At 41.4% G+C, this 27821-nt stretch overlaps 1 protein-coding gene across 1 annotated transcript in view; it reads left to right on the top strand.

Annotated features, from left to right (window-relative positions):
- Nucleotides 1-27821, top strand: part of TJP2 (tight junction protein 2) — a 123809-nt gene that overhangs the window by 57441 nt on the left and 38547 nt on the right. The window contains 1 exon segment of the mRNA XM_055311698.1: nucleotides 27716-27769. Coding sequence (XP_055167673.1) covers nucleotides 27725-27769 — 45 coding nt within the window. The 5' untranslated portion in view covers nucleotides 27716-27724.

Genomic DNA, 27821 nt, shown 5'->3' with positions numbered 1-27821 from the left:
TACTTCCTAGGGACCTTACTATTATTGCTTTGAGGTGAGTTGACCAAGTGATTTATTGATTAACATTTTATTTTAAGCTTCTATCTCTAGTGCTACTCCCGAAGGCTCTTTGCAGAAAAATCTGAAGCAATAGGAATGCAAATATTCTAAGTGCCAAGATAAGCGTGACCAGTGAAACTTCATTTCAGCCACTGGTGTAGTAGTTAGAGTGAGCTGGTTCTTTGCAAAGCTGCTTAAATTTTATTGTGCTAGAAATATATTGACAGAATCCCATTTTATCTCTTTTTAGCCAGACTTACCCAGTCGGCCAGGGCTAACAATGGATGTCCAAACAGTTTACAGTGGTTAATACAATGGACAAAGGGTTTCACTGTTTGGAGAGTGGAAAAGAGAGCTGATGGGGAGCTTCTTAAGGGCACTGACCTAATTCACTCCTTCAACAAAAATGATTTAAATATATATGTATTTTGATCCAGGTGTCTATAAATATTTCAGCTAGTAGTATTACAGCTTCAGGAAGGGCCGTGTGGTGCTTTGTATATTTTGTTAAGTACAGCCTTTATTTTTATTTGCCAGTGGCCTTTAGATTTTTTTTTTTTTTTAATGAGTCAAGTTCTGGAATGAGCTGATATTCCATAAAAGTTAGGGAATTAAGAAACGCAGCTGCAAATCACATGTCACCCTCGTCAATCCTGAAACCTCCTCACAGTCAGGAATTTTAGCCATGTACTTTTTAAAGATAAACTTTTCTGTGAGCCTTTTTTCCATAAAATGTGGAGAAACAGAACTGAGTTAAAAATTTAGTTCAGGCATTGCTAAATTTCTGAGTATCGTATTTATGATTTATTTTGTTCAGAAAACGTAAATTGCCAATGCTTTTACCATTTATTACCATGAAATATTTGCAGCCAGTATGTACTGCTTCAAAGAATATCTCTCACCTATTAATAGAACAGGAGCAAAGGAGAGCACACACGTCACTGTGGGGTAAAAAAGTTTATTGGGCTTACTTTTAAGTTCCAAGTAACAATTGCATTGTTGTTCTCAGTGGTCTTTGAGTATGACTGGATGATTAAATATAAATGTTGACCTGATTGGATTATATCCCAGCTGTGAACTGTCCTGAAAAAAACTGCAGTAACCTATCACTTCGGACAGTTACCAGACTTGTTCTTTTGGCTTTATATTTGGGATAATGATTTATGCAGTGAAGTACTGTAGAAACTGGGGTGGTGTCATGTCTGTCTATCCTTCATCTGTTTCACCTTGGCTAAATTGGCTCTATTTGTATAGTCTGCTACCTGGATAGTCCATGATCTTCACAGGAAGTAAGTAACAAGCTTTTTGATTGCGATGAGCTTAATCAGAATGAATGCTTGGAAACGATGAACTGCAGAAAAGTCGTCCATTAGATCTAAACTAAGGTGCATATGTTTATCTTTTCAGAAGAGCAGGGTGTTTTCATGAGGGCCTGTGTTCAGCTGAGTGTTGGGAGGGCTGTCAGTTTCAGTGTTGGGGGATGGTTATGAGTTCTTGAGAGCAGGTCTTAGATCTTTGCTTTCCTAGTCCAGACATAGCATAGTTGTTCAGGCAGTGGAGGAAGGTGAAAGGAAGACCGAGGGGCAGGTAAGTCACAAAGGACTGAAGTGGGATCTGCATGGGTGTGTGTTTTCTCCCTTTTCTTACTATATTCCCAGTCCAGCAAAAAAGTTTGGAGACTGGTGGAAATAGCAACATTCCATCATTGGAGGAACAAATCTAAAATATGCATTCGTAAAGCTTGTAGAGCAGCTCTGAGACTGTGTCCTTGATTTCTACCACTTAGGTGTGCTGGGGGCAGGCTCACCCTGCTCAGTGGCCAGCTGTGCAGCAGAACTCCCACTGTTTGTGAAAAATGCCTAGTCGTGAGGAAGCCCAGGACACCGAGGGAGATGCTGTGGGTTTTACTCTGTAATGTGGGACTTCTAACTTTCTTGTAGCGAAGTGAAAGAAGGAGGCATCTACAGATGGAGTGTTAGACCCTTCGTGCAGATCTCACTGACTAATGCCTACCACTTGGGTGTAGGTGTTAAAACTGGATTTGATAGGGTGAGGAAACTGGCTCAGAAATGTTAAGTAGGGGATCCCTGGGTGGCGCAGCGGTTTGCCTCCTGCCTTTGGCCCAGGGCGCGATCCTGGAGATCCGGGATCGAATCCCACGTCGGGCTCCCGGTGCATGGAGCCTGCTTCTCTCTCTGCCTGTGTCTCTGCCTCTCTCTCTCTGTGTGTGTGACTATCATAAATAAATAAAAATTAAAAAAAAAAAAAAAGAAATGGTAAGTAATTTGCCCCATGTCACACAGCTTGTGTGGTAGGCAGGCAGGGCTTCTGAGCCAAGGTCCACCTGACTAATTCGAAACTGGTAGGTTCTTCGAACTCCACTGGCTTTTGCTTTTCAGAATCAGATGGGCAAAGATATAATAGGAGAAGGCCCTCTGTTGATTTTTAGGAATTTAAACATTATCACTGAAAGTGTATACAAGTTTTTCTCTCCAGGAAATCATTAGTAGCAATATTATATAAATTATTATTGTTGTTATTTTTATTTTAGAGAGAGCATCTGTATGGGTGAAGGGGGGAGGCAGGCTGAGGGAGAGGATGGGAAATAATCTCAAGCCCAACACTGGGCTCAACGCAGGGCTTGATCCTTCCACCCTGAGATCATGACCTGAGCTGGAACGAAGAGTCGGGTGCTTAACCAATTGAGCCACCAAGGTGCTCCACAATAATATATTAATGTTTTTAAGAGGCATTTTCATTTTTCAGTGAGTTGTCTTTATTATTGTATAGGACCTCAAAGACTCTAAGATGAGTAAGACACAGATTTATGGGGAAGTAGATTATATAAACAACTAGCTAAATCACAATTTATTATAGAAATACTAAGAATATGTCTTGTCCATGAGAGTCTTTCTTCAGGTCCACACAGCCTCTGGTTAGAAATGACTGTTATCCCATCAACCCCTCCCCAATCATCCCCCTGCCCAAACCCCCCACAATTGTTAATGTGAAGAAAAACTTGTGGCTAAAAAGCACATGGGTTGTGGAATCAGAACATCTTAGACTTGCTGTGTTTGGGAAGTTGGCTGTTTAAAGGGTCAGAATTCCATCACAAGTTGCCTGAGGATCAAAGTACATCTTTTAAAACACCACATACCTCCCAAGAAGTTTAGGCTACCAGATACTCACACTTTTGTGTGAAATGGAAAGTAGGCCTTCTTTTAATATGTAGTCAAGACCATATGATAGATATAGTGAATATTTTGATTGAGGATCAAGATAGAGTTGGAATTTTGGAGTTAGAGCATTTTGTTGGTGGAGCAGATGTTATGGAGTGCCATGTGTTCACCCTTGGGCAGGTTGGGATAGGAGGATGTTGAAAACAGCAAACAGCCCAAGGGGTAGAAAGAGCTGGGAAAGCTCCAAATACAGACATTGTTTCTTTACAGTTTCCCCCTGGAATCCTGTTAAGGGTGCCTTTTCTCTTCCTCACTGTCTCACTACACAGCTGTCTTCCCCCAGGACCCAGAACTGATGAGTTAGATGAGCATGCGTGGACAGTCTGTTAAAGCTGACATTATTTGAAATGTTGGTTCTTAGGGATGCTTGGGTGGCTCAGTGGTTGAGCATCTAACTTTGGCTCTGGGTGTGATCCTGGGGTCCTGGGATTGAGTCCCGCATTGGATTCCCTGCGTGGAGCCTGCTTCTCCCTCTGCCTATGTCTCTGCCTCTCTCTGGCTCTTTCATGAATAAATAAAATCTTTAAAAAAAAAAAAGAAATGTTGGTTCTTGGTCCTAGGCTCAGCCACAACAAATGCTAGCTATATAGTTCTGACCAGATTGTAAGTCGAACCAAACTTCAGGGTGGACAATGGAAACTTCCAGTGTTTATACCCCTCCTTCTCTCTCTCTCTCTCTCCTCTCTCTCTCTCTCTCTTTTTTTAAAGATTTTATTTACTTATTCATGAGAGACACAGAGACACAGAGAGGCAGAGAGGCAGAGACAGGAGAAGCAGGCTCTATGCAGGGAGCCTGATGTGAGACTCCGCCTTGGGACTCCGGGATCATGCCCTGAGCCAAAGGCAGACGCTCAACTGCTGAGCCACCCAGGCATCCCTATATCTCTCTTTTTAAAACATTACTCTTAAAGCACCATTTGGTGTTGTGGGTGCCATATCCTAATCTCTCTGTGAGGGTGCACAGAGAACATTCCGGCTTGAAATCAGGAACCAAGGTTTTTATTTCTCATTGTCTGACACAGTTCTTCACAAAGTGTCTTGCCCAATGTGGATAATACTAACACATATAGTTAATGATCTACTTTGAGGATTATCTGAAGCAAGATTCTGATCTCAGGCCAGCTTCCTGTGTGGTGTGTGATTGGAAATTGTGAACAAGTTCAGAATTTAGCTTAGGTAAATTATAACCAGTAAGTTCTGTTGCTACCAAAACCAAGTGTAGTTCATTTTCAGTTGACCTAACTTTTGGGTTATGTTCGCACTCAGAACTTACTTCTTATTATTTAAAAAACAACAACAACAAAAAAGTAAAAAAGTAAACGAGCGAACAGAACAGGATTATCCCCAAACAGTGACTGGATCGGATCCTAAGAGCAGTTCTAAAGTTTATTGAGGATTATAGTGAAAACCAAAGTGAAGGAAAAGCACAAATCAAGAAGTGTGTGCACTTCCCTCGGTACTGGTGTGAGCAACTTCCAGGTAAAGACAGTGTCTTGGTCAATAGACACCTGCCACATCAGTAGGCCATTACTAAATTTTGCATGAGTTTAGACTAATCAACTGCCTGTTTGGTTGGTTGTTTTTTTGTTTTTTTATTTTTCCCTGCTTACTAGCAAATAATTGTTCTTACCTTTTTAAATGGGTACACTTTAAATTAGTTATGTAAATGTTTATGTAATATCTTCTGCCTCCAAAGCCTAAAAAATATACTATGTGGCTGTTTAAAGAGAACATTTGCTGGGCCATGGTTTAGAACTCCCAGAAGCAGGAAGCTTGGGTATCTCGCCCGACCTGACCCGTTCTACTATCTGGAAATGCGAATGTCAGGAGACTGACTTGTGGAAGAGTCTCACTTCTTGAGGACACTCTTGTCTGACGTCCTTCTTGGCTGTGGGAAAGCGAAACAGAGACGGCGCTGGGTTCGTTTGCTTTCTGGTTTCAGTCCAGGAAGGTGACAGATAACAGGGACCAGTTGAGAAGTTGAATGTAGACTCCCTCCAACTTAAGCAGTAACATAAGCACAGGAAACTGTGGAGAAAATATATTTCAAAATACATTTTGTTTACAGGGTGCAGAAAGGCCATGAAGCTGAAATGTCCCTGTAGGAGTTTGAAACACCTCTGTCTGGGTTTTCAGATTCCAGCCTCAGGACAGCACTGTTGATTGTGTTTCTACATTGTTGACTATTTCAGTTCCAAGCGGTTCATTCTTTTCTCTCAGGGAAACCTTCAACATTATAATAAAATGACGTCATGGGTTCAAAGACTTGACAAAAATGTAGTGCAGAAAAGGAGTTGATGTTCCTCCAGCTTAGGAGATCTAGAAAAGCTTTGGGGTGACATCAGTGGCTGATACTCCAGCCCTTGAGCCAATTGACTGTCATTTTCTCTTTACTATTCCAGGCCTTCTTACATCCTAAAAACAAGCATCCCTTGAGGGTGGGGAGGGACTATGTCCTGTGTTGTTAGGTCTTTGTTTTGCATTGACTTTTTTGTTTAGGGTGCCACTTACTTAACATAGGAAACACCCCTCTCACGTGGTACTTCAGAGTTTATAAAAGCTCCCACGTAAAATTCTCAGTCCATCTTGACAAAAACCCTGGAGTGATGGGTGTTATCATCCAAGATGCTCATGGAACAGCTGGTTAGTGACAAACTTACAGAGCAGAAGAGCTAGAGAGCTTCGTGTGTTGTGTTATTGTGTGTTTCCCTGACCCTGTTTATTGCCCACTCCTCAATAACAATACTGCAACTGTGTCTTTGGAACCTGGCTTGGAAATTATAGTTCACTTTATAGTTTTTCCTCACAGTAGAAGGGGGATTTTGGCTGGAGCCTTGGATGGACCCCTTGGCTTCAGCTGCCCTGAGAAGCCATTAAATGCCCATGGAATCAGTGTCAGGCCCCTCTGTCCACCTCCTCCCCACCTCTTGTGTCCAGTAACCAGCTGGGGCTGTCGACCTAGGCTTACATTTCTTTTCTGGTTCTCTGTAAAAATAAGGAATTTAGATTCAAATATATAAAAATGCAAATCTGCCTGCGACATTGACCTGCCTCAGACTTGCTCATAGATGACACCAAGATCGCTCCTGAGTCTCCGGGGGGTCCCACCAGCCGCCACCCTCTCTGTGCCTCTAGTGTGGTGGCCTTTTGGTCAGCCTTCCTCAGGGAGCTCCATACCCTACTTCCATGAGGGCCCAAAGAAGGAAAGGCTTCCTTGATCTCTGGAAGAAGCCAGTCCTTTCTGTTCTAGACCTTTGTGTGCTTTCCCCTCATAGCATTTGTCAGCTTTATTTTAGTTCTGCCATGATTTACATTGACCCTCCTGTGCCTGAGAGCTCACTGAAGGCAGGGCTGTGTTTGTTATCCTCATTGTTTAATCTCAAGTGCTCAATACAGAGCTGGAAGGAAAGAGGTGCTTGATAAAATGTGTGTAATGAACCAACAAATGGATCCCACCTGCTACACGGAAACTTTTAACTCCTGTAGGTCTGTCTTCTGGAAATTATGTTCCTCTATACTAATTAGGTCCAGTGATTAACAATTAGAAAGTGCTATCTTCTGCTTTCCAGATGGCTTAAATTCCTTTGAATATCCCCACAACAGCCAGAGCCAGGCTAGCAACTTTGTAGGGTGATGATGTATTTTAATAAGCTTTATGTTAATGAATGACAAGTAAAAGTGTTTATTTTCTACTTTTAGTCCTCCCCATTTGCAAATTTGTTTTGCCTTTTATAAAAGCTATAGTGGTAGGATTTTATTGTAATTATTAAAGTTCATTTCTAATTTCCTCTAGATGGCATTTATTTTGAAATTTTAAATTTGAAGGGAAAGAACATTCTTTTTATTTCTGCATTGTTGCGCCACCTGGTGGATTATGTTTGTTACTACCCATTGCCTGTTCTGATTTCCTGACCTGACCTTTCCACAGAAGGGAAATGTTGGGTGCCTTTTTATGTTTTAAGATTGCATATGGTTTCTTTTCTTTTCTTTCTTTTTTTTTTTTTTTGCATATGGTTTCTACCAACAATTTCTGTTACTAGGCAAAGATGGATTCTTCTGAGAGAAGATCAACATTGCTGAATTCAGAATTTTAAAAAATGTTGACCCGTATCTGAAATTTCCCATGTCACTAATAAAAGGACAGTGTACAGTAGGGGAAGGGGCATCTGCACACTATTTTATAGACTCAGATTACCTCAGTTTATAGAATAATGACATAACAAGATATTAGACCAAAGAATGAGGTCTTTTTCTAAGTTTAGAAACAAGACTGTTTCAAACATCTTAACCTTTTATTTAATAAATTTTGTCATGAGAAGAAAACATTAGATGCCTACTCTTTTTGTATAATTTGATTCAGTTACATCTATAGTGTTTTATTATTAAGTCAAAGTCATTAGTAAGGCTTGCTGGTTTGCATTTTCAGTATTTTTAATAGCTTGGCTAGGTCTCCCACTTTGCCCTGGTGTGGGAGGTGGATGCAGGAAACCTCACCTTTCCCCTTCCTGTCTTCTGGTCTTTGCCGCCCCCTCCTCTTAATGGAGTATATTCTGGTGCAACTGAAAGATCTTTGTTTTTCTCTGTTGTTTCTATCTTTTTTTTTTTTTAAAAGATTTTATTTATTTATTCATAGACACAGAGAGAGAGAGACAGAGACGCAGGCAGAGGGAGAAGCAGGCTCCATGCAGGGAACCCGACGTGGGACTCGATCCCGGGTCTCCAGGATCGCGCCCTGGGCCAAAGGCAGGCGCTAAACCGCTGAACCACCCAGGGATCCCTGAATCTTTTTTTTTTTTTCCTTAAGATTTTATTTATTTATTCAACACACACACACACACACACACACACACACACACACACACACAGAGGCAGAGACACAGGCAGAGGGAGAAGCAGGCTCCATGCAGGGAGCCTGACTTGGGACTCGATCCCAGGTGTTCAGGATCATACCCTGGACTGAAGGCAGCACTATTCACTGAGCCACCACCTGGGCTGCCCAGAAGAAAGAGAATCTTAAGCAGGCTCCATGCTCAGCACAGAGCCCAATTCAGGGCTCCATCTCACGACCCTGAGGTCATGACCTGAGCTGAAACCAAGAGTCGGAAACTTGACTGATTAAGGCACCCAGGCTTCCCTTGTAGGAAAAATTTTAAATATTACCAAAAGGATCCTTAAAGTATGAAAGCAGGTACTGTAAATAAGTAGTATTTTTTTTCTTTTTTCTCCTCAAAATGGCATTTAAAAACCATGGCATTTGACTCATCTTGATCCAGCACTGTGAATTGCTGGAATAATGGGTCCGGACATAACGAAGATGCTTGGAAATGGTGGTGGTGTTCAATTTAGAAATACAAAATATCGAGAAGGCTCCATGCACTACAATTTTGCCATAGTATTAGTTATAGTAACCAAAGAAAGATAGAAACTTTAAATGACTACTAGCGATATGGTTAACAGATTATAAACTAAATGTGGCTATTTATAAATTTAAGTTAAACATTTAGTTTCTTAATTGCAGTAGCTGCATTTTAAATGCTCAACAGCCACATGTGGTTAGTGGCTACCATACTGGGCAGTATAGCTACAGAACATTGCGGTTACAGCTCAGAGTTCTGTTGGAGATAGCACTAGACCAATGCCTCTAACTTCAGTGTGTGCCTTAATCACATGGGGGCTCTTGGTAAAATACATGTTCTTTTCAACAGGTCCAAGGTAGGGCTTTGGGATTCAGCATTTCCAAGGAACTCCTAAGTGTTGGCAATATAGTATCTATACGGCAATACAGTATCTATACATGAGGTCTTTTAAATTCTGCGTTTATTTCCCATTTCTGATAGAAAAGGCTTGTCTTTGAGGCTTCAGACTCCAGGCTTACTGGCTTTCTGGGGATTAACCAGGGATACTGATACTTGGTGGGAGCATGTGTGAGCCATCCTCTGATGATGCCTAGGGTCTAGGAGGGACAGTTTATTTTGTGCTTCATTAGGGCCAACCCTGCTAGCAGGATTTAGCTGAGCACTCTAATGACTGGTTTTCTAACCTGCCTTTTGATAAAGCAGTTTATAATTTTATTTATCTTGGTACTTGTCACGGGGTGGTAGTTTGTATGTTTTTTTTGTTGTTGTTGTTGTTTTTTTAAGTGAAGCTGTTTTTTAATGCTGTATGGGCTTAGTCAGATTCAAAATCATAGAGTAGACAGGGCTGTGTCCCTGTTGCCAAATTAGCACCTTCCTTTTTGGCTTATTGATGGTTTCTATGTAATTATAAATAAGAATGGCCTGTTTGAATTACAAATTATACTTTATAGCTCACTGTATCAGAAATGTGAACATAGAGGTCTTAAATGTAATTATCAGCTGATTTTTTTCCCCCTCCTCATATCTTATTAAAATTGGACTCATGCATATCTGGACTCAGATTGTGACCAGCCACCTATTAGTTTGGAACCATGTGCAAGTTCCTTAATATTTCAGGTTAATTTTTAGAGCGGTTTAAGATTCACAGTAAAATTGAGCAGAAGGTACAGAGATTTCCCATATAACCTCTACCCTTTACACTGGGTAAAGCCGTACATCGTAAGTATTACCCGTCAGAGTGGTATGTTTGTTATAGTTGATAAACCAACACTGACACATCATTACCACCCAGAGTACCTGTTGGTGTTGTCCCTTCTGTGGATTTGGACAAAGGTATATGATGTGTATACATCATTATGGTATAATTCAGAGTATTTTTACTGCCCTAAAAAATCCTTTGTGCTCTGCCTATTTTCTCCCCTTCCTTCTAACCCTGACAGCCACTGATCATTTTATTATTTTCATAGTTTTGCCTTTTCCAGAATGCCATATAGTTTGAATCAAATGGGATGTAGCCTTGTCAGATTGGCTTTCACTTAGGAATATGCATTAAGTTTCTTCCGTGTCTTTTCATGGCTTGAAAGCTCAGTTCTTTTTAGTGCTCAAAATATTCCATTGTTGGGCACCTGGGTGGCTCAGTTGGTTAAGCGTCTGTCTTCAGCTCTGGTCATGATCCCAGGATCCTGGGATTGAGCCCCACATCGGGCTCCCCACTCAGTAGCAAGTCTCCTGCTCCCTCTACTCTCCCTTTGTGATCTCTCTTAGTCTCTCTCAGATAAATAACTAAAATATATTTTTAAAAATTATATATATATATATTTTAAAGATTTTATTTATTCATTCATGAGACACACACAGAGAGAGAGAGAGAGAGAGAGGCAGAGACACAGGCAAGGGAGAAGCAGGCTCCACGCAGGGAGCCCAATGTGGGACTCGATCCTGGGACTCAATCCTGGGACTCCAGGATCACACCCTGGGCCGAAGGCAGGCGCTAAACCACTGAGCTACACAGGGATCCCCCCAAAATAATATTCCATTGAGATGCATCACATTTATTCATCCATTCACCTACTGAAGGACATTGTGGTTGCTTCTAAGTTTTGGCAGTTCTCAATAAAGGTGCTATAAATATCTGTTTTTGTTTGGACATAAGTTTATAACTTCTTTGGGTAAATACCAGGGAACACGATTGCTAGATTGTGTGATAGGAGTATGTTTTTGTTTGTTTTTTTCTTGTTTTGTTAAAGATTTTATTTTAAGTAATCTCTACACCCAACATGGGGCTCAAACTCAAAACCCCAATTTTTTATTTTTATTTTTTAAGATTTTATTTTTTTTGAGAGAGAGCATGAACCAGAGGGATGGGAAGAGGCAGAGGGAGAAGCAGGCTCCCCATTGAACAGGAAGCCAGGCTTGACCCCAGGACCCTGAGATCATGACCTGAGCCAAAGGCAAATGCTCAACGGACTGAGCCACCCAGGCACCCCGAGTATGTTTGGTTTTAAGGAAATCACCAAACTCTCTTCCAGAGTGGCTGTACCATTTTGCATTCTCACCAGCTCCTGCTGCTCCATATCCTCACCACATTTGGTGGTGTCTTTACTCCAGATTTTGTCCATATCCTCACCACATTTGGTGGTGTCTTTTCTCCAGATTTTGGCCCTTCTAATATGTGTAGTCCTATCTCTGTTTTAATTTGCATATCCTTGATGACATACGATGTTAAACATCTTTTCTTTTCTTCTTTTTTTTTAAATTTTTTATTCATTCATGAGACACACACACACACACACACACACACACACACAGAGAGGGGGGGGCAGGCAGAGACACAGGCTCCATGCAGGGAGCCCGACATGGGACTCGATCCGGGGTCTCCAGGATCACACCCTCAGCTGCAGGCAGCTCTAAACCACTGAGCCACCCGGGCTGCCCCTAAACAGCTTTTCATATGCTTGTCATCTGTAAATCTTTGTGGGGTGTCTATTAAGGTCTTTGGCCTGTTTTTTTAACCAAGTAGTTTTCTTATTTTGAGTTTTTGGAGTTTTTTTGTATATATTTGTCTGATAATAGTTTTTTTTTCTTTTTAATTTATTTGATGGGGGGTGGGGAGAATGAATGGCGGGGAGGAGCAGGGGTAGAGAGATCAGCGGGCTTCCCACTGAGCAGGGAGCCCAGTGCAGGACACATCTATCCCAGGACCCCAGGATCATGACCTGAGACAAAGGCAGAAGTTTAACCCACTAAGTCATGTAGGTGTCCTGATAATAGTTCTTTATTAGACATCTTTGCAAGTGTTTTCTCCTAGTTCTTATTTAGTCTTTTTATTCTCTTGACATTGTCACTCACAGAAGTTTGTAAACTTAATGAAGTCCAGCTTATCAATTCTTTGTTTCATGGCTCATCAGACCTTATATTTTCATAAATAAAAAAAGGAGGAATTGGGTTTTTGGAAGGGTTAACGGTTAATAGCCATTAAATACATAGCACAGTGTCTTGGTGCTTTGTAATGTTCAGTCAGTGATGATATGTTTTGGGTCCCCTGATTCACACATGTGTTCACAGAGGAGCAGCCCTAGGGAACTTATACTTAGCAGGCTATTGCAAGAGCCAGAAATAAAGTCTGACCTGGTTCCCTTCCTGCACCCTCTCCTTCTCAAGTCACTAGGCTGCAGTCAGTCAGAAGAGTTGCTGAGCTGGGTTGACTGAATGCAGACCAACTACTTGGGAATGACCGTCAAGCTTGTCAGAGGTGTCCAAGCACCAACAACCATGGTGGGGATTTTTTTGTGTTTTGTTTTGTTTTGTGTTTTTGTTTGTTTGTTTGTTTTTTGGTTTAAAGGCCAGGAAGTGATCACAGGTAGTTTCTGAAAGACTTTATCCAGGTACAGGGAAAGAGGCAGTGTTCTTCAGTGGAAAGGATACAGGCTTTGCAGCCGCACTGACCTGAGTTAGGATGTGTCCTCTGTCACCTTTTACTTATATGAACTTGAACAGCTTACTTTACTTCTGACTTCTGTCTTCTTTTCTGTAGGATGAGTCTAATAGTTATGATATTGGTGATAGCTAAAAATGATAGAACATTTACTACATGTCAGGCACTACCCCGAGTTCTCTACATGCATGGTCTTATTAAATTCTCCTAACAACCCTAGAGAGGTTAACAGTTGGGGAAACCAAAGCAAGGACAAATTAATGTAATTTGCCTAAGTTAAGCGGTGATACAGAGGCCAGAATCCCCACTTTCTGATTATGCAATCCATGATGTGTCCCTTAAAGAAAAAAAAGGCTTTTTTTGAGATATAGTTTACATACATTACAATGAAGGTGTACAGTTCAGTAGTTTTTCATATGTTCACAGAGTTGTGCAACCACCACCATATCAATTATAGAACATCTTTATCACCACAGAAAATAATTCACATACCCATTAGTTAAATCATCCCATTTCTCCCTAAAATGCTACTCCTAAGCAACCACTGATCTACTTTTGGCCTCTGATTTTGCCTCTTCTGGACATTTTACATAAATGGAATCATACACAGTATTTGTCTTTTTACAACTATCTGGCTTCTTCTTCTTCTTCTTCTTCTTCTTTTTGTTTTTAACTATCTGGCTTCTTAAACTGTTTATAAGATTCATCAGTGTCACAGCGTATACTAGTACTTCATTCCTTATTATGGCCGAATAATGGTCTGTTGTGTGGATGGACCACATTTTGTTTACCCATTTATTGATTGATAGTGATCCAAATTTTTTCCACTTTTCTGCTATCATAAATGATACTGCTGTGAACATTTGTGTACAAGTTTTTGTGTAGACATATACTTCCCATTCTCTTGGATTCCATGATGTGTTCTTAACTACTATACTATGCTCTTCTGGGAGACAGAAAGCAGGCAATTCTTTTTTTTTTTTTTTATGATAGTCACAGAGAGAGAGAGAGAGAGAGAGGCAGAGACATAGGCAGAGGGAGAAGCAGGCTCCATGCACCGGGGGCCCGACGTGGGATTCGATCCCGGTCTCCAGGATCTCACCCTGGGCCAAAGGCAGGCGCCAAACCGCTGCGCCACCCAGGGATCCCCGAAAGCAGGCAATTCTTATTTGGGAGTGATCTCGTTATACTATTGCTGCAGTGTTTTTGGTGGGTACCTTTATTGAGACTTGTGTGATGAGCACTCAGCAAGGCTTTTACAAATATGAAGAACTTCATTCAGTCCTTACAGCATTTATAATAGAGTAGACGTTGTGAGCCTTATTTTACAGGTGAGGCAACTGAGCCTCACCAAGTAAACTGCTCAAGGTCACAGAGCTTGTAGGATGCGTAGGGAGCTGAGCTCGGACCCAGGTGTGTGTGATGGCCTACAAAGCTCTTCAAAATCAGATGGCTGCCATTTCCAGGGATATATTAATGAAGACTCTGCCTCCCACTTGGAGGTTTGTTGGCCTGGATTTTACAGAGTGCTTTCCATAGAAGTTTGCTTCCTTTCACCCTATGGAATAGACATTGATACTCTTATTTGTATCAAGTGGCAACTGAATTGTGTGTGTGCCCAAGGTCATGATTGGGTTGGAGGGTCAGAATCTTGGCTGGAAGTGTCTTCTTGGAGTCTAGTTTCATTGCTCTTTGCATTTCAGCAGACCTGCTTTTTAAGCAATAGTAGGATTCCCAGGCACACCTTCATTGTCTCCCAATTCTGTCTTCATTGTAGTACAGACTGAAGTTTTCCCTTAGGTAAATAAAAGGTGATGGGGTTGAAGAAACCTCCGGTAACTTGGTAACTTGTACCTTTCAGCAGTGGGCCTGGAATCTAATCCTGTGAATTCTGATGACCTATCAGGAACCCCTCTTAAAATTTGTGTATGTTACTTTTTTCTTAACCGTACATATTGTAAGGCGTGGCTGTGAGCACATCTTACCTTCTGGAGCCATAAAGGGGAGGGTAAGGAGCTGGTGATCTCTTTGTTATCATCCCATCGAAAAATGAAAATACTTGTGGAATAAGCTATGGATGATTTATTGGTAAACCAAAAATCACATAAGGACTTGTTTAGTTTCCTGTGGACGAGTCTACTGCTATAAGGCAGGGTTTACTTTGAGAGACCACAGGCAAGTGGCTCAAGGCCAAGGACTTGGTTTATAATTTTAAAATTACTCATTTTGGGGGCACCTGAGTGGCACATTTGGTTAAGCATCTGCCTTCGGTTCAGGTCATGATCTCAGGGTCCTGGGATTGAGCCCCGTACTCGGCTCCATGGTCAGTGGGGAGCCTGCTTCTCCCTCTCCCTCTCCCCCTGCTTGTGCTCTCTTTATCACTCATTCTCTTTCTCAAATAAATAAAATCTTTTAAAAAAATTACTCATTTTAGGAAGAGAGACTGGACCTCCTTTTCTGCTTTTCCTGGGAAAAAGCAGTTCCTGCTTACTTCTTTGATAGATGTCTTGAAATTGTGCTCAGCGATTGGAATTTTTACTAAATCCTTCACAACCATTAAAATAAGACCAGTTTCAAGGTGTGCTTGAGCGGTATGCTCTTTGTAACTGCCATTCCCTCATCGCTCACCTTGCTCCAGCCCCACATGGTCTTTTTTCTTCCTTGAACACAATGAGATTCTCATCTCAGGGCATTTGCACTTACTGTTCTCCCACCTTGGAGAGCAGTTCTGATTTTTTTTTTTTTAGGATTGGTTCTTTCCAGTGTCACAGCCCATGGCACTTAATCCTCCTGCCATTATAATATATGTTTATTTATTACTCTTTCCCATTAAAATCCTTCTTGTGAGGGAAGGACTTGGCTTATCTCCCATCAGCGTGGACAGTGGGCCTTTATCTTCCTTTGCTATGGCCGTCAGTAGTACTGAGTTGTTACTGTGTACTCTCCTCCTTATTGGACTGTGACTGCCTTTTGCAGTGACTTCAGGTAATTTGTCTTTCAGTCCACAGGCTGCTGTTCAGGAAATGTTTCTCGAATATATGAATATGGAGTTTAGGAGTCTTTGGGGGAGGTAAATTGCTAAACGTGAGATCATCTTATTGAAGCAGCTGTTCTACCACAAAATGCCCTTTTGATGCCCCTGGTATAAAAACTGCTAGGGAGAGGCTGCAGTGGTTCCCATGGCTACTCTCTAGGTTCCCCCTTTCTTAGGGTCTTTGTGCTAGTCTTTGCATCCTGCACAACCCACCCCCACCCCTATACGATTCATTTTTCAAACTTCATCTCAGGGTCACTTGCTTAGGTGAAATCCCCCACCCTCCCGTCAGGTGCTGGCTCTTGCCAAGCTTCCTGAGGGCAGTCAGTGCAGTATCTCTAAGTGCCATGCTTTATATTTATCCATTCATTCACTTCATTCATTCATCCATTCATTCATTCATCCAATAATCTCAGTGCCTACTGTGGGGCTCGAACTCACGACCCTGAGATCAAGAGTCACATGCTCTTCCAACAAAGCCAGCCAGGTGCCCCGAGTGCTGTATGTTTTAACTGACATCTGATCCTCAGAGTCTAGCAGGCTGTACTTAGTAAACATTTGCTGAGTGAATGAGTAAAGAATTGGTGATAGTGTATGTGCAAACCCATGTTCCACAGCAGCACTGTTCACCATAGCAAAGAGGTGAGAGTAATCGAAGTGTCCATCTATGGATGACTGGATATACAGAATGTGGCATACACAGACAATGGAATATTATTCGGTCTTAAAAAGGAAGGAAATTCTGATGTATGCTACAAGAATGAACACAGAACATTACACTAAGTGAAGTACGTCCCACAGAAAAAGACAAACACTTGTAAGACTCTTACTTATGTGCAATATCTAGAACAGTCAGATTCATAGGAGCAGAAAGTATGATGGTAGTTACCACGGGTGGGAGGAGGGGGCAACAGGGAGTTGTTTATGGTGTAGAGTTTCTGGTTTGCAAGATGAGTCTTGGAGACTCGATACACAACAATGTGAAGTACTTAGTACTGAACTGTACACTTAGAAATGATTAAGATGGTAATTTTGCAATTTTTTAAAAAGATTATTTACGAGAGAGAGAGAGAGAGAGAGAGAGAGAGAAGCAGCCTCCATGCCGGGAGCCTGGCATAAGACTCGATGCCAGGTCTCCAGGATCACACCCTGGGCTGAAGGCGGTGCTAAACCGCTGAGCCACTGGGTCTGCCCAAGATGGTAATTTTGTTATGTATTTTTTTTAAAGCACAATTAAAAGAATTAGGGCAAAAACTGACTTCTGGAAATCACTGTATACGAATCTGAAATTCTTTTTTTTTTTAAGATTTTATTTATTTATTCATGAGAGAGAGAGAGAGAGAGAGAGAGACAGAGACACAGGCAGAGGGAGAAGCAGGCTCCATGCAGGGAGTCTGACGTGGGACTCAATCTCCTGTCTCCAGGATCATGCCCCGGGCTGAAGGTGGCACTAAACTGCTGAGCCACCTGGGCGGCCCTGAATCTGAAATTCTTAAGGGGTAGGATGCCTTTGACTTCTGGGCAGTATGCATAAATAAATGAGGGAAAGAAGTATTTATTTCCTCACGAGGGAAACTCAAGTATTTTCCGAAGGATTGTCAGGGTCCAAGAGGGATCTGCTTTGTGCTTTCCCTCCTTGCCTAGGTTCTTGTGCTTCTCTGCTCCTGGAGCCTAGGGAGCCCGTGAGCTCGGGGATGAGCCTGGCTGGTGTGTAGGGAGCTTGCCTCCATCTGCACAGCCCAGCTGAGTCCTGGGTGTTGTATTTCCTGCCTTTCTCTTTGTAAGATTTGAAGCAAACTTTTACTACTTTCCTACCCTATTTTGCTGTTCTAATGCTTATGAGGAACTTAATGGAAAGAGATGAACTTTTTTTTTTAATTTTTATTTTATTTTATTTTATTTTATTTATTTATGATAGGCACACAGTGAGCGAGAGAGAGAGAGAGAGAGAGAGAGAGAGAGAGAGGCGGAGACATAGGCAGAGGGAGAAGCAGGCTCTATGCACCGGGAGCCTGATGTGGGATTCGATCCCGGGTCTCCAGGATCGCGCCTTGGGCCAAAGGCAGGCGCTAAACCACTGCGCCACCCAGGGATCCCAACTTTTTTTTTTTTTTTTTAAGATTTTATTTTTTTATTTATTTGAGAGAGAGTGCAGGGAGGGAGAGGGACAAACAGATTCCCCACTGAGCAGGGAGCCCGACGCCGGGCTCAACGCAGGACTCCATCCCAAGACCCTGGGATCATGACCCAAGCTGAAGGCAGACACTTAACCAACTGAGCCACCCAGGCACCCAAGACATGAACATTTCTGAGTGCCTCTTCAGAGGTTATTTCATTTCAGACTGACAGTGGCCCTCTGAGGTGTAGGTGGTATTATCCCCATTTTATAAAGAAGGAGACACAGTATCCAAGCTAAGTGACAGAACAGACTGCACTCCAGATCTTCTGCCTTTACAGAAAAGCTTCTTGCCTCTACTTCAAGTTGCTTCCTGTATGGTCTCCATCTCATGATCCATATTTATCGAACACCTTAACAAGCTCAAACACTTTGGATGGTGCACTCGCCACATTTGCAAACGGCTTACTTTGACCCCTTGGTGTAGCATATATCATAGCAAGAATGAGGACTGGATCCTGAAGACCATGCTTCTGAAATCCCAAACCCAACTGTGAAACCCCAGGCATCCCATAAAGTCTTTTCTAGACGTTCAAAAACCTAAAATGTACTTTTCCACTCTCCCCCAACCCCCACCACTGGTAAAAACAGAAACAGATGGTACGGCTCTTTGTTATTCTTTTATCTGCTAAATTTACAGAAAGGTTAGGGAGAAGAGAAAACTTTGCTGAGTGAGCACTCTGTCCCCCAGTTGGCTTCAAGCTCCCTTTCGCCTACAGACCTCTTATCTCCAAGGATGTGAAACATCTTATCTTCAAGCCTTTAATTTCTGTGTAGCACTGGCAATTCCATTCACCTGAAACATCACCAGTTCACTTCCAACCAGCTTGTGCCTTTTGTGTGTGTATGGGAGGGTCTGTATAAACAAACACTTCTCTAAATGCTCCTTTCCAGAGTTTTGCTCCAAAATGTCCTATTTGCTTCATGATTTCTACTTCGATTCTGAGTCACTCTATATGGCTGACAAGAATTATCTGCTCTGATCCTCTCCTTCCCTTGCATGGGAGAGAGGGAGGGAAAGAAAACCGTTCAAGTGGTGTAAATCCAGACTGCTTTCTTTTTTTCCTCGCAAGTGGTGCTTTTCAAAGCGTTCCAGCGTCCCTGCTGTATGGATGTGTCACTGTGAGAGATGACAACAGGATTTGCTGGGAATGTGGGCCACTATTGTATCCGCCTTATGTAACCACGTGGAGTGATGGCAATGGGTGAGCAGCCTGGGGTGTAGGCAGTGGCCTACTGATTAATCTCCGGAGGCCATGAAGACTGCTCAGGTCCTCCAGAGGATGTGGATCCAGGCTGTTAAAAAGTTGGGGAGATTGAAAGGCCATGTGAGTCCCCCTGCAAGCTCTCCCCCTTTTCTTTCCCAGCCTTTCTTTGCGGGTAGTGGTTGGGGAGCAAAAGCTTTCTCACAGTGACTCCTTTCTCTTTGGATTTATTTGTGCTTCTGGCAGCTTTCAGTAACAAATTGTGACATGCAGCGTGTAGTCAATGGTGGGTTTTAAAAATACTTGGCTTATTTTTAGCAGATGTGTGAAACTGATAGCCTCTTATGAGGCTTATGAATCAAAGGCTGCTGTTTTCCATGTGTTGGGAGTCTGCAAGTGCTGTTTTGCTTCCTGAGAATGACTTAATATACTGCCTCGTGGAAGACATTTGTTTGTGTTTGGGAATTTCTTATTTTGTGGTAAAACTTTTTGTTCCCTTATTCTATAGCCATCTTTATTCTAATATCTGGGTTCCTAAATCACAGGAAACAGTTTTTCACATGTTCTTTTTTTCCTCTTAAAGTTTGAACGGTAAGTACTACTGTAACATGTATGAGTGTTTACTTTTTTGGGTGGGTTTTTTTATCAGGCAGCTCCATTATGGACCGAGTTTGAATAATCTTTAACTTTAGCTATGGCCTCCATCTGTGTGAACTAGCAGTCTGTGGACAAAAAGCCTGTTGGGGGAGTAGAGATAGTGCAGACTTTTGGTTATCTGCCTTCTGGTTGTTTTTTTTTTTTTAGAAGACATTTTTCTTTTTGGTTTTATTTTTTATTTTTATTTTTTGAAATATTTTATTTATTTATTCATGAGAGACATAGAGAGAGAGGGGGGCCAGAGACACAGGCAGAGGGAGAAGCAGGCTTCCTGCATGGAGCCCGATAATGGGACTCGATCTTGGATTCAATCTTGGATTCCGGGATCCTGAGCCTAGGCAGATGCTCAACCCCTGAACCACCAAGGTGTCCTTGTTAGTTTTTAACATATTTATGCAAAATGGAGGATCTTACCTGTTTGGCCAAGGTATTTCAAAGGGAAAACAACAACTAGGGGGTATTTTAAAAAGACAGGTCAAGTAACTATTTGTCCTTGCCCCTTTCCCTTCATTCTTCATGTAAATACCTTACTGTTAAACACAGTTTTTTATTTATGGTAGAAGATTAGCTCCCTTTAACTTTCTGTGTTGTCTAGGAATGACTCATTATGATATCAAAAGAGTTATAATGAAAACAATTTACATGAAAAATAAAAGTGCTGAGCGATTGGTGTGAAGTACCCTGAAGATGCTCCTTCCTGGCGCTTGGGGTGTTGACTTGGGGGGGGGGGTCCAGGGAGTTGAGTTCTTCACCCCACTGCTCCCCCACAGCTAAATGGTCTCTCCCTCACCTGCCTTCTATGCATCTCTCAAGTTATTGCCACCACCCTGTCTTTCTCTCCTCGGGTCAAGTGGTAACACATTTATTTTGCTCTTTTATTTTGCAAAGTCGGGGGTTAAAAAAATTTGATATAAGGTCCCTGTTTAGGAATCAGGTACACCTTGATGTCCACTTATATGTCCCCCGTTTTTGAACTTAATGAAATGTTTGGTGCACATAAAGGAATTATGAATCTAAATCATAAAGCCTACTTATAAAACAAATAGCATGGAGCCTCACCAGGATGGATACAAAGTCCTTTCTCTCTCTGCCTCTTGCCCAGCTCACTTCATCCTGAGGTCTGTGGTTTTCATTACCTTGCTTTTTTTTTCCTTCTAGTCTTTTTTTTTTTTAAGATTTTATTTATTTATTTATTCATGAGAGACAGAGAGAGGCAGAGACAAGGTGGAGGGAGAAGCAGGCCCCCTGTGGGGCAGCCAGACAGGGGACTCTATCCCAGGATCAAGACCTGAGCCAAAGGCATACGCTCAACCGCTGAGCCACCTAGGTGCCCCTTTCTTTCCTAGATTTACCACACACATACTCATCCTAAACAGAACATCCCTAAAGAAAAAATTACTTTTGCTGGCTCTTTCTTTATTGTAGTAAAGAACACCAGAGAACATAAAACTTAGTTTCTTTACTGCATAGTAAACATGTTCACATTGTTGTGAAACATGGTTTGCTTTCTAAACTATATAAAAATTGTATCAGGCTTTGCACATTCTTCTAGGATGTTTTTCACTCAACATTCTGTTTGAGTTGCATCTGTTGTGGTACATGTGGCTCTAATTTGTTTTTATTACATTATAATATTGCATTTGAATAATATATTATGATGTATTTGTCCATTCTGTTCTTGATAGATGTTTGGGTTGTTTCCAGGTTTTGGCTGTTGAGAATATTGCTGCTATGAATACTCTTTGTGTGTATCCTTGTCACTTACTCTTACATTCCTCTCGGGCCTCTGCCCGGAAGAGAAATCACTGCATCATGCAATATGTGTGTCTTTGGCTCTAATACATGTGAGCTCTTTCTGTGGCCCTGTATGCAAAGCTCCTCAAAGCTAAGCAACAGCCCGTTGGCATTCATGCAAAGTCTGAATACTGATAGCAATTCTAGGATCTGTGCACAGCCCTGCCAGGTTGGGTGGGGCCCAAGCCCAGTGGCCCAGTTTGAAAGGCATGAGCTGAAGCCCTCAGCTAAGCTGCTGTTTGCTGGCAGCCTGTCCCAGGGAGGTGATGTTATGAGGAATGTGTGACTGTGTGGGGAGTTCTTTGTTTCCCAAAAGGTATTTATATTGATGAGGCAGAGAAGACACTCAGTGATTTTCTTTTTGGGCACACCGTGTTTGGTAAAAAACTCCATGGGCTTTGGTGATTTTTATTTGCCAGTGTATCAAAAGGGTCATAAATCACATGCTTGGCACAGAGTGAGTACTTAGTATTTCTGAATGAATGAATAAGGGAGTGAGTGAATGAAGGGTCTGAGACCTTCATAAAAAGTCATAGTGCTGTAGGCTAAATACACAGTTATGATATATTTTAATAGCTTTCAAAAGAGCTTTTAAAATGTATTTACTTCAGTTTCCTCATCTTTAAAAAATAAGACTTAAAATTCATCACCTGGGCAGCCCCGGTGGCACAGCGGTTTAGCGTCGCCTGCAGCCTGGGGTGTGATCCTGGAGACCCAGGATCGAGTCCTGCATCGGGCTTCCTGCATGGAGCCTGCTTCTCCCTCTGCCTGTGTCTCTGCCTCTCTGCCTGCCTCTCTCTCTCTCTCCGCCTCTGAATAAAAAAAAAATAATAATAAAGTAAAATAAAATTCATCACCTACTATAACAGAAATATATTCTTTTAATATTATGTTTAAGTAGTGAATAGTTTGTGTCACAACCCACTAACCCTAGGTAAAGAAGAAGCCACTTACAATCTGATCAGTTCATACAAGTTGGGGAGATCTTTGGGCACCTGGCAAGGTTTGATTGATTAAAAATTTAATTCAATTCTATTGGGGTGGTAGTGGTAGGAATAGGGGTTTAATTCTCTTTCTGGATAAATCTGATTTAAATTACCCCTGTGCATAGCTCGGGAATACTTAGATAGTATAATCGCATTATGGAAGAATAGTGAATTTCAAAAGCCATTCTACTTGGGCAACATTTAAAAAATAAAGTTTTGTAGCAACTCACTCACAATTGGCTAAATGATAACAACTTTTATTACTATTTTTAAGATTTATTTATTTATGATAGACACAGAGAGAGAGAGGCAGAGACACAGGCAGAGGGAGAAGCAGGCTCCACGCCCGGAGCCCGAGGTGGGACTTGATCCCGGGACTCCAGGATCGCGCCCCGGGCCAAAGGCAGGCGCTAAACCGCTGAGTCACCCAGGGATCCCTAAATCCAAAACTTTAAAAAGAGAATTTGCTGTTTTAGAATACATTTTTATTTTAAAAATAAAGAGTAATGTGCTTATATAAAAATAATTCTCTGCCATATCACAGCTCCTGAGGAGATTTAACCTTTTTTTTTTGGTATTCTTCCCATCTCTTGTTTATATGCTTATATAAAGTTTATAGCCAATTTTTATTTCTACTCCTTCCACCAAGAGCAGACAGACCTTATAATATAAAACCAACTAGCTCTTTCTCTCTTTAATTAAAAACACAGTAATGATGAGAATTAAGTAATTATTTTTAGTGCCTGTACATTTCATTTTATTGATTCATTTAACCCAAATATCACACCCTTTTTGGACACTGTGCTCCCTCCCACTCCTTAGCACCCCTTAGTACCACTCCTCCCACCCCAATTCTAGGGGTGATTTTCATGGTATAGGTTAGTTCTTTCCTGATGATTTTTAGATGAATATTTTGGAGAGGGTGCTGCATGATGTTTTTTCTTAACGTGTAGGGATATTGCTATATTTAAAGAGCTGGCATCTGTATTTATTTTACACAACTTCCACATTAATTCACTTTGTTGAAATTTGCCAGCTTTAAGGTAGAGTCAAGTATTGAGAAGATGAACTTGGGGAGCATGCATGCTAGTTGGTACGTGGCTGGTTAAAGCCACATTGAAACTTGAAGGGGCCAAGGAGTTAGGAGGTATTCTGTGAAATGGAAAGAAATCATCAGTTCTGATCAACTAGGTTTCTGCCTACTGTTTCCTTTTACAAAAACTTTTTTTAAGTAGTAGTAAAATTTGGAAAATTTGTGTTATACTGGCACATGTTAGACATAGACCACAGCATTCCAGAGAGGAATGGTGATAAAGCACACCTATAGCACCAGACCCTATTATAGGCACTTGAGTTCCCAGCCTAATCACCTCAGGGGTGCTGTCAGAGAATCAGAGGGCCAGTGACTGTAGCAGATTTTAAGAAAACTTGTAAGTAGTGGAAGTCAGTGCCTTAATCGTATTAACAACTGATGAATGGACAGTGTATCCACTCCTTGGTTCACTGAAAAGAAAACCTTTTTGAGTGCCTCTTCTCTGCACCAACTACTGTTACTAGGAGATAGGGACAAAAGGGAGTGAGTGAGATAGAAAAATCTTAACCTGAAAATCCAGTTTAATTTTCTCTCAATTGAAAAACAGAGGTCTTGGTGAACAAATCTAAATGGGGAGATTTACATAATTTAATTATCTTTTTGAATATTTACCTCTTTTTTCTTTTAAGATTTTTTTTATTTATTCATGAGAGAGTGAGAGACAGACAGAGGCAGGCAGAGACACAGGCAGAGGGAGAAGCAGGCTCCCTGTGGGGAGCCCCATGCGGGACTCAGCCCAGGAGCCCCGGGATTAGGGATCACAATCTGAGCCAAAGGCAGATGATCAACCACTGAGCCACACAGGTGTCCAGAATGTTTACCTGTTTAATTGCTTTGATGTGCCTTCATTGAACCTAAACATCGCCCCTTATGGGATGCTGATCCCACCCATCCCACCCCTATCCCATAGCACCTGGTCCCAGGGGTGCTGATAGCATGGCTCCTAGTTCTTGCCTGTTCCTCAGACAATTTGTATTTTCTTTTTAACCCTCGAGGTGATTTTTTTTATTCTAGTTTTTTTTTTTAAGATTTTATTTATTTATTCATGAGAGACACAGAGGCAGAGACATAGAAGGAGAAGCAGGCTCCTCACAGGGACCCCAATATGGGACTTGGTCCTTGGACCCAGGATCACATCCTGAGCTACCCAGGCGGCCCTATTCTAGTTTTTGATCTACGAATTCTGATCTCTTGGAGCCAGATGGTATTAGCCATGGAAATGTCCTAAAAGTGAGAACACGGAGGGTGAACTAAAGGATCATGACTTCCTCACACATCGAATCATCAGTTAGTAGCTACTTAAGAGCAGGCTGGTTTACCTTCTGTATAAACAAAATTGCTTCTTCCTACCAAACCCCTTTGCCAAAGGGAACAAATGATCTGTTCCAATAGACCAGTTGATAGAATAGCCTTTTGTGTTAAGCTGTGTTTCCCCCAGTTCAGAGAGCTTGTTAAACTGGGGTGGGGGGGGGGGCACACATCATCTGAACATTTTCCGATTCTTTTCTCTCATATTAATATCAGTGCAGGAATGCCAAATTTGATTTGAAAAAATTCTAATGTAAAACAACTAGTTTTGTTTTAATTATCTTAATTTGTATATAAGTATAGTAAGGCCTTTTATTCATATAATTATATTTTTGTGTCCTTGTGTTTTAGAAACTCTCTATTAAAAAACATACCTGGGGGCACCTGGGTGGCCCAGTCCGTTAAGCATCTGACTCTTGGGATCCCTGGGTGGCGCAGCGGTTTGGCGCCTGCCTTTGGCCCAGGGCGTGATCCTGGAGACCCGGGATCGAATCCCACGTCGGGCTCCCGGTGCATGGAGCCTGCTTCTCCCTCTGCCTGTGTCTCTGCCTCTCTCTCTCTCTCTCTCTCTCTCTCTGTGACTATCATAAATAAATAAAAATTAATAATAATAAAAAAAAGCATCTGACTCTTGATTTTATTTCAGGTCATGATCTCAGGGTTATGGGATTGAGCCCCCACATTGGGCATAGATTCTATCACTGTTCCTCTGTGTCCCTCTCACTGTCTTAAAAAAACAAAACAACATAGCTGGGTTTTAAATTTATCCTGCCTATATTTGTTGTGATAACTTTTCTGTATTTTGTATTCTAGAATATGTGCTATATTTGTGCTGTTTTTTTTCTAAATTTCCCCTTTCGCCTTTTTTTGGATTGGGTTTTGGTTTTTGTTTTATTTTCCTCTCCATTGTTGGAATTATGTACCATCAGTATTCCTATAGTAGTTACCCCCAGAAAATTTAACATGTAGTTTTATCAGTGAAGTTTAAAATTAATTAGCAATTTAACTCTGCTCCTGAATACCACGTTTTTAAAAGTGTTTTCCTCCCTGTCTCTCCTCATCCCCTGTTTACCCTGCCTGTGATATGCAGGGCTTCCTGAACCTGAGAAATCTTCAATTCTGTAAGACCTGTTATCTCTTTGAGTATTGTATTTCTCTGGTACCCTCTTAGCATCTCCTTCAGGAAATCTAACTAGACACAGACACATTACATTGTAAGACTTCCTTGGTCTTATCTTTAGCATGTCCCACTTGTTAAGTGCTTTTTGCTGCATTCTGGGTCACTTCTTCACATCTGTCTTCCAATTAATTATTGTCTTCAGCTGTGTGTAGTATGTGATTCACTTCATTGCTGATCTCATTTCAGTGACATATTTTTATTTCTAAAAGCTTTGTTTGCTTTTTTTTTCTTCCAGATTTGCATGGTCATTTTTGATGTTCTTTTGTTCTTTCAGTAGTATACTTTCAGTTTCCCCTTTTAATTTCTTATGATAAACTTCATGTTGTACCTACTTCTCTGAGCCTATGACTGATATTTCCAGGATTGAGTCTTTGACTCTGTAGATTTCTGTTTCTTTGAACTCTCACTCATGGTGACTTGTTTTGTTTTGTTTTAAATAATAAATTTATTTTTTATTGGTGTTCAATTTGCCAACATACAGTGGTGACTTGTTTTGTGTGTGTGCATGCAAATTGTGAACTCCTGTTCCTCAGGTACTTACCTGGGAGAGAATCTCCATTTGCCCCTGTGTACCTGTGTGACACTACCATGCAGAACCACTTTGAGTGTGTTGTGGGGAGGTGTGCTTGATCTGTAATAAATTATAGTCCCAGGCTTGTGTGAATATGGGTCTGTTGATAGGAATTGTCCAGGGAGGTATTTTTAGTTATTTCCACTCTATTTAGAGTTGAGGATGAACAAAGCATGTGTCCCTGCCATTTCCATCTGCCTCTACTGTATCCATCCAATCTAATCTCCACCCTACGTGGATTCTTGTTTGTTTGTTTCAGTGCTGGTTTATCTCTCTGGCTTTGAGCCTTCTTGGTATTTCTAGTCTTTAAGGATTTCTCTTCAAAGACAGCCTGTATAATTATTAGTATTTTTAAATTGCTAGCTGCCAGTTTCAGGCTTTTCTGGACATCTATTTTGGTATATTGTCAGAAACTGAAGCCTCCATCAATTTATGCAGGCATTTTCATCTTTCATGCCTAGCAGTACTGATGGAGAAGAGGCTACCCAATTGGGCACTCTCTGAGAAGGCCAAGGATTCCTTTAGACATAAAAAGGCATCAAGCTTGCCTAAGAGATCACCTTTGATGGGGAAGGGGGGTGATTAAAAAAAAATGAATAAAAAATACCTCTTTGAAACTCTAGATTTCGGGGCACCTAGGTGGCATAGTGGGTTAAGCATCTAGCTCTTTGTTTTGGCTCAGGTTGTGATCTCAAAGTCATGAGACTGAGCCCCGAGTTGGGCTCCATGCTCGGCAGAGTCTGCTTGGGATTCTCTTTCCCTCTCCCCTCCTGCTCTGTATGCTGGCTCACTCTCACAAATAAATAAATAAATCTTAAAACAAACAACTTTAGATTTCTTTTTCGAGGGATTTTGTGATGATTGTTTTGGAATGGTGATAATAAAAAAAACTCAACACTTAACATTTACATATCTATTACTACATATTTCACTAATTTTCCAGTATTGTTAAGACTGCCATTTGATTGAAGGGGTGTTTAAAAATAGGTGATGTAATGTTCCTCAAAAATACCAACTCTTTTGGGTTTGTAGAATGTGTGAGCTGGACTTTCTCTTGAGACATTTTCAATTTTATAATGCTTTATTTCTAGCACTGAAATGTTTGTGGTTCTAATCCAGCTGGTTTTGTTGCTTTAAAATAGGCCCCAGGCATGGAAGAACTGATATGGGAGCAGTACACTGTGACCCTACAAAAGGTGAGTGCTATGCAGTTCATCCTTGCTGCAATCCTGTTTCTTTTTCTTTCTT

The sequence above is a fragment of the Nyctereutes procyonoides genome, unplaced genomic scaffold (assembly GCF_905146905.1).
Source record: "Nyctereutes procyonoides isolate TBG_1078 unplaced genomic scaffold, NYPRO_anot_genome, whole genome shotgun sequence".
In the NCBI taxonomy this organism is placed as follows: domain Eukaryota; kingdom Metazoa; phylum Chordata; class Mammalia; order Carnivora; family Canidae; genus Nyctereutes; species Nyctereutes procyonoides.
This window is presented reverse-complemented; position numbering and strand designations above follow the sequence as displayed.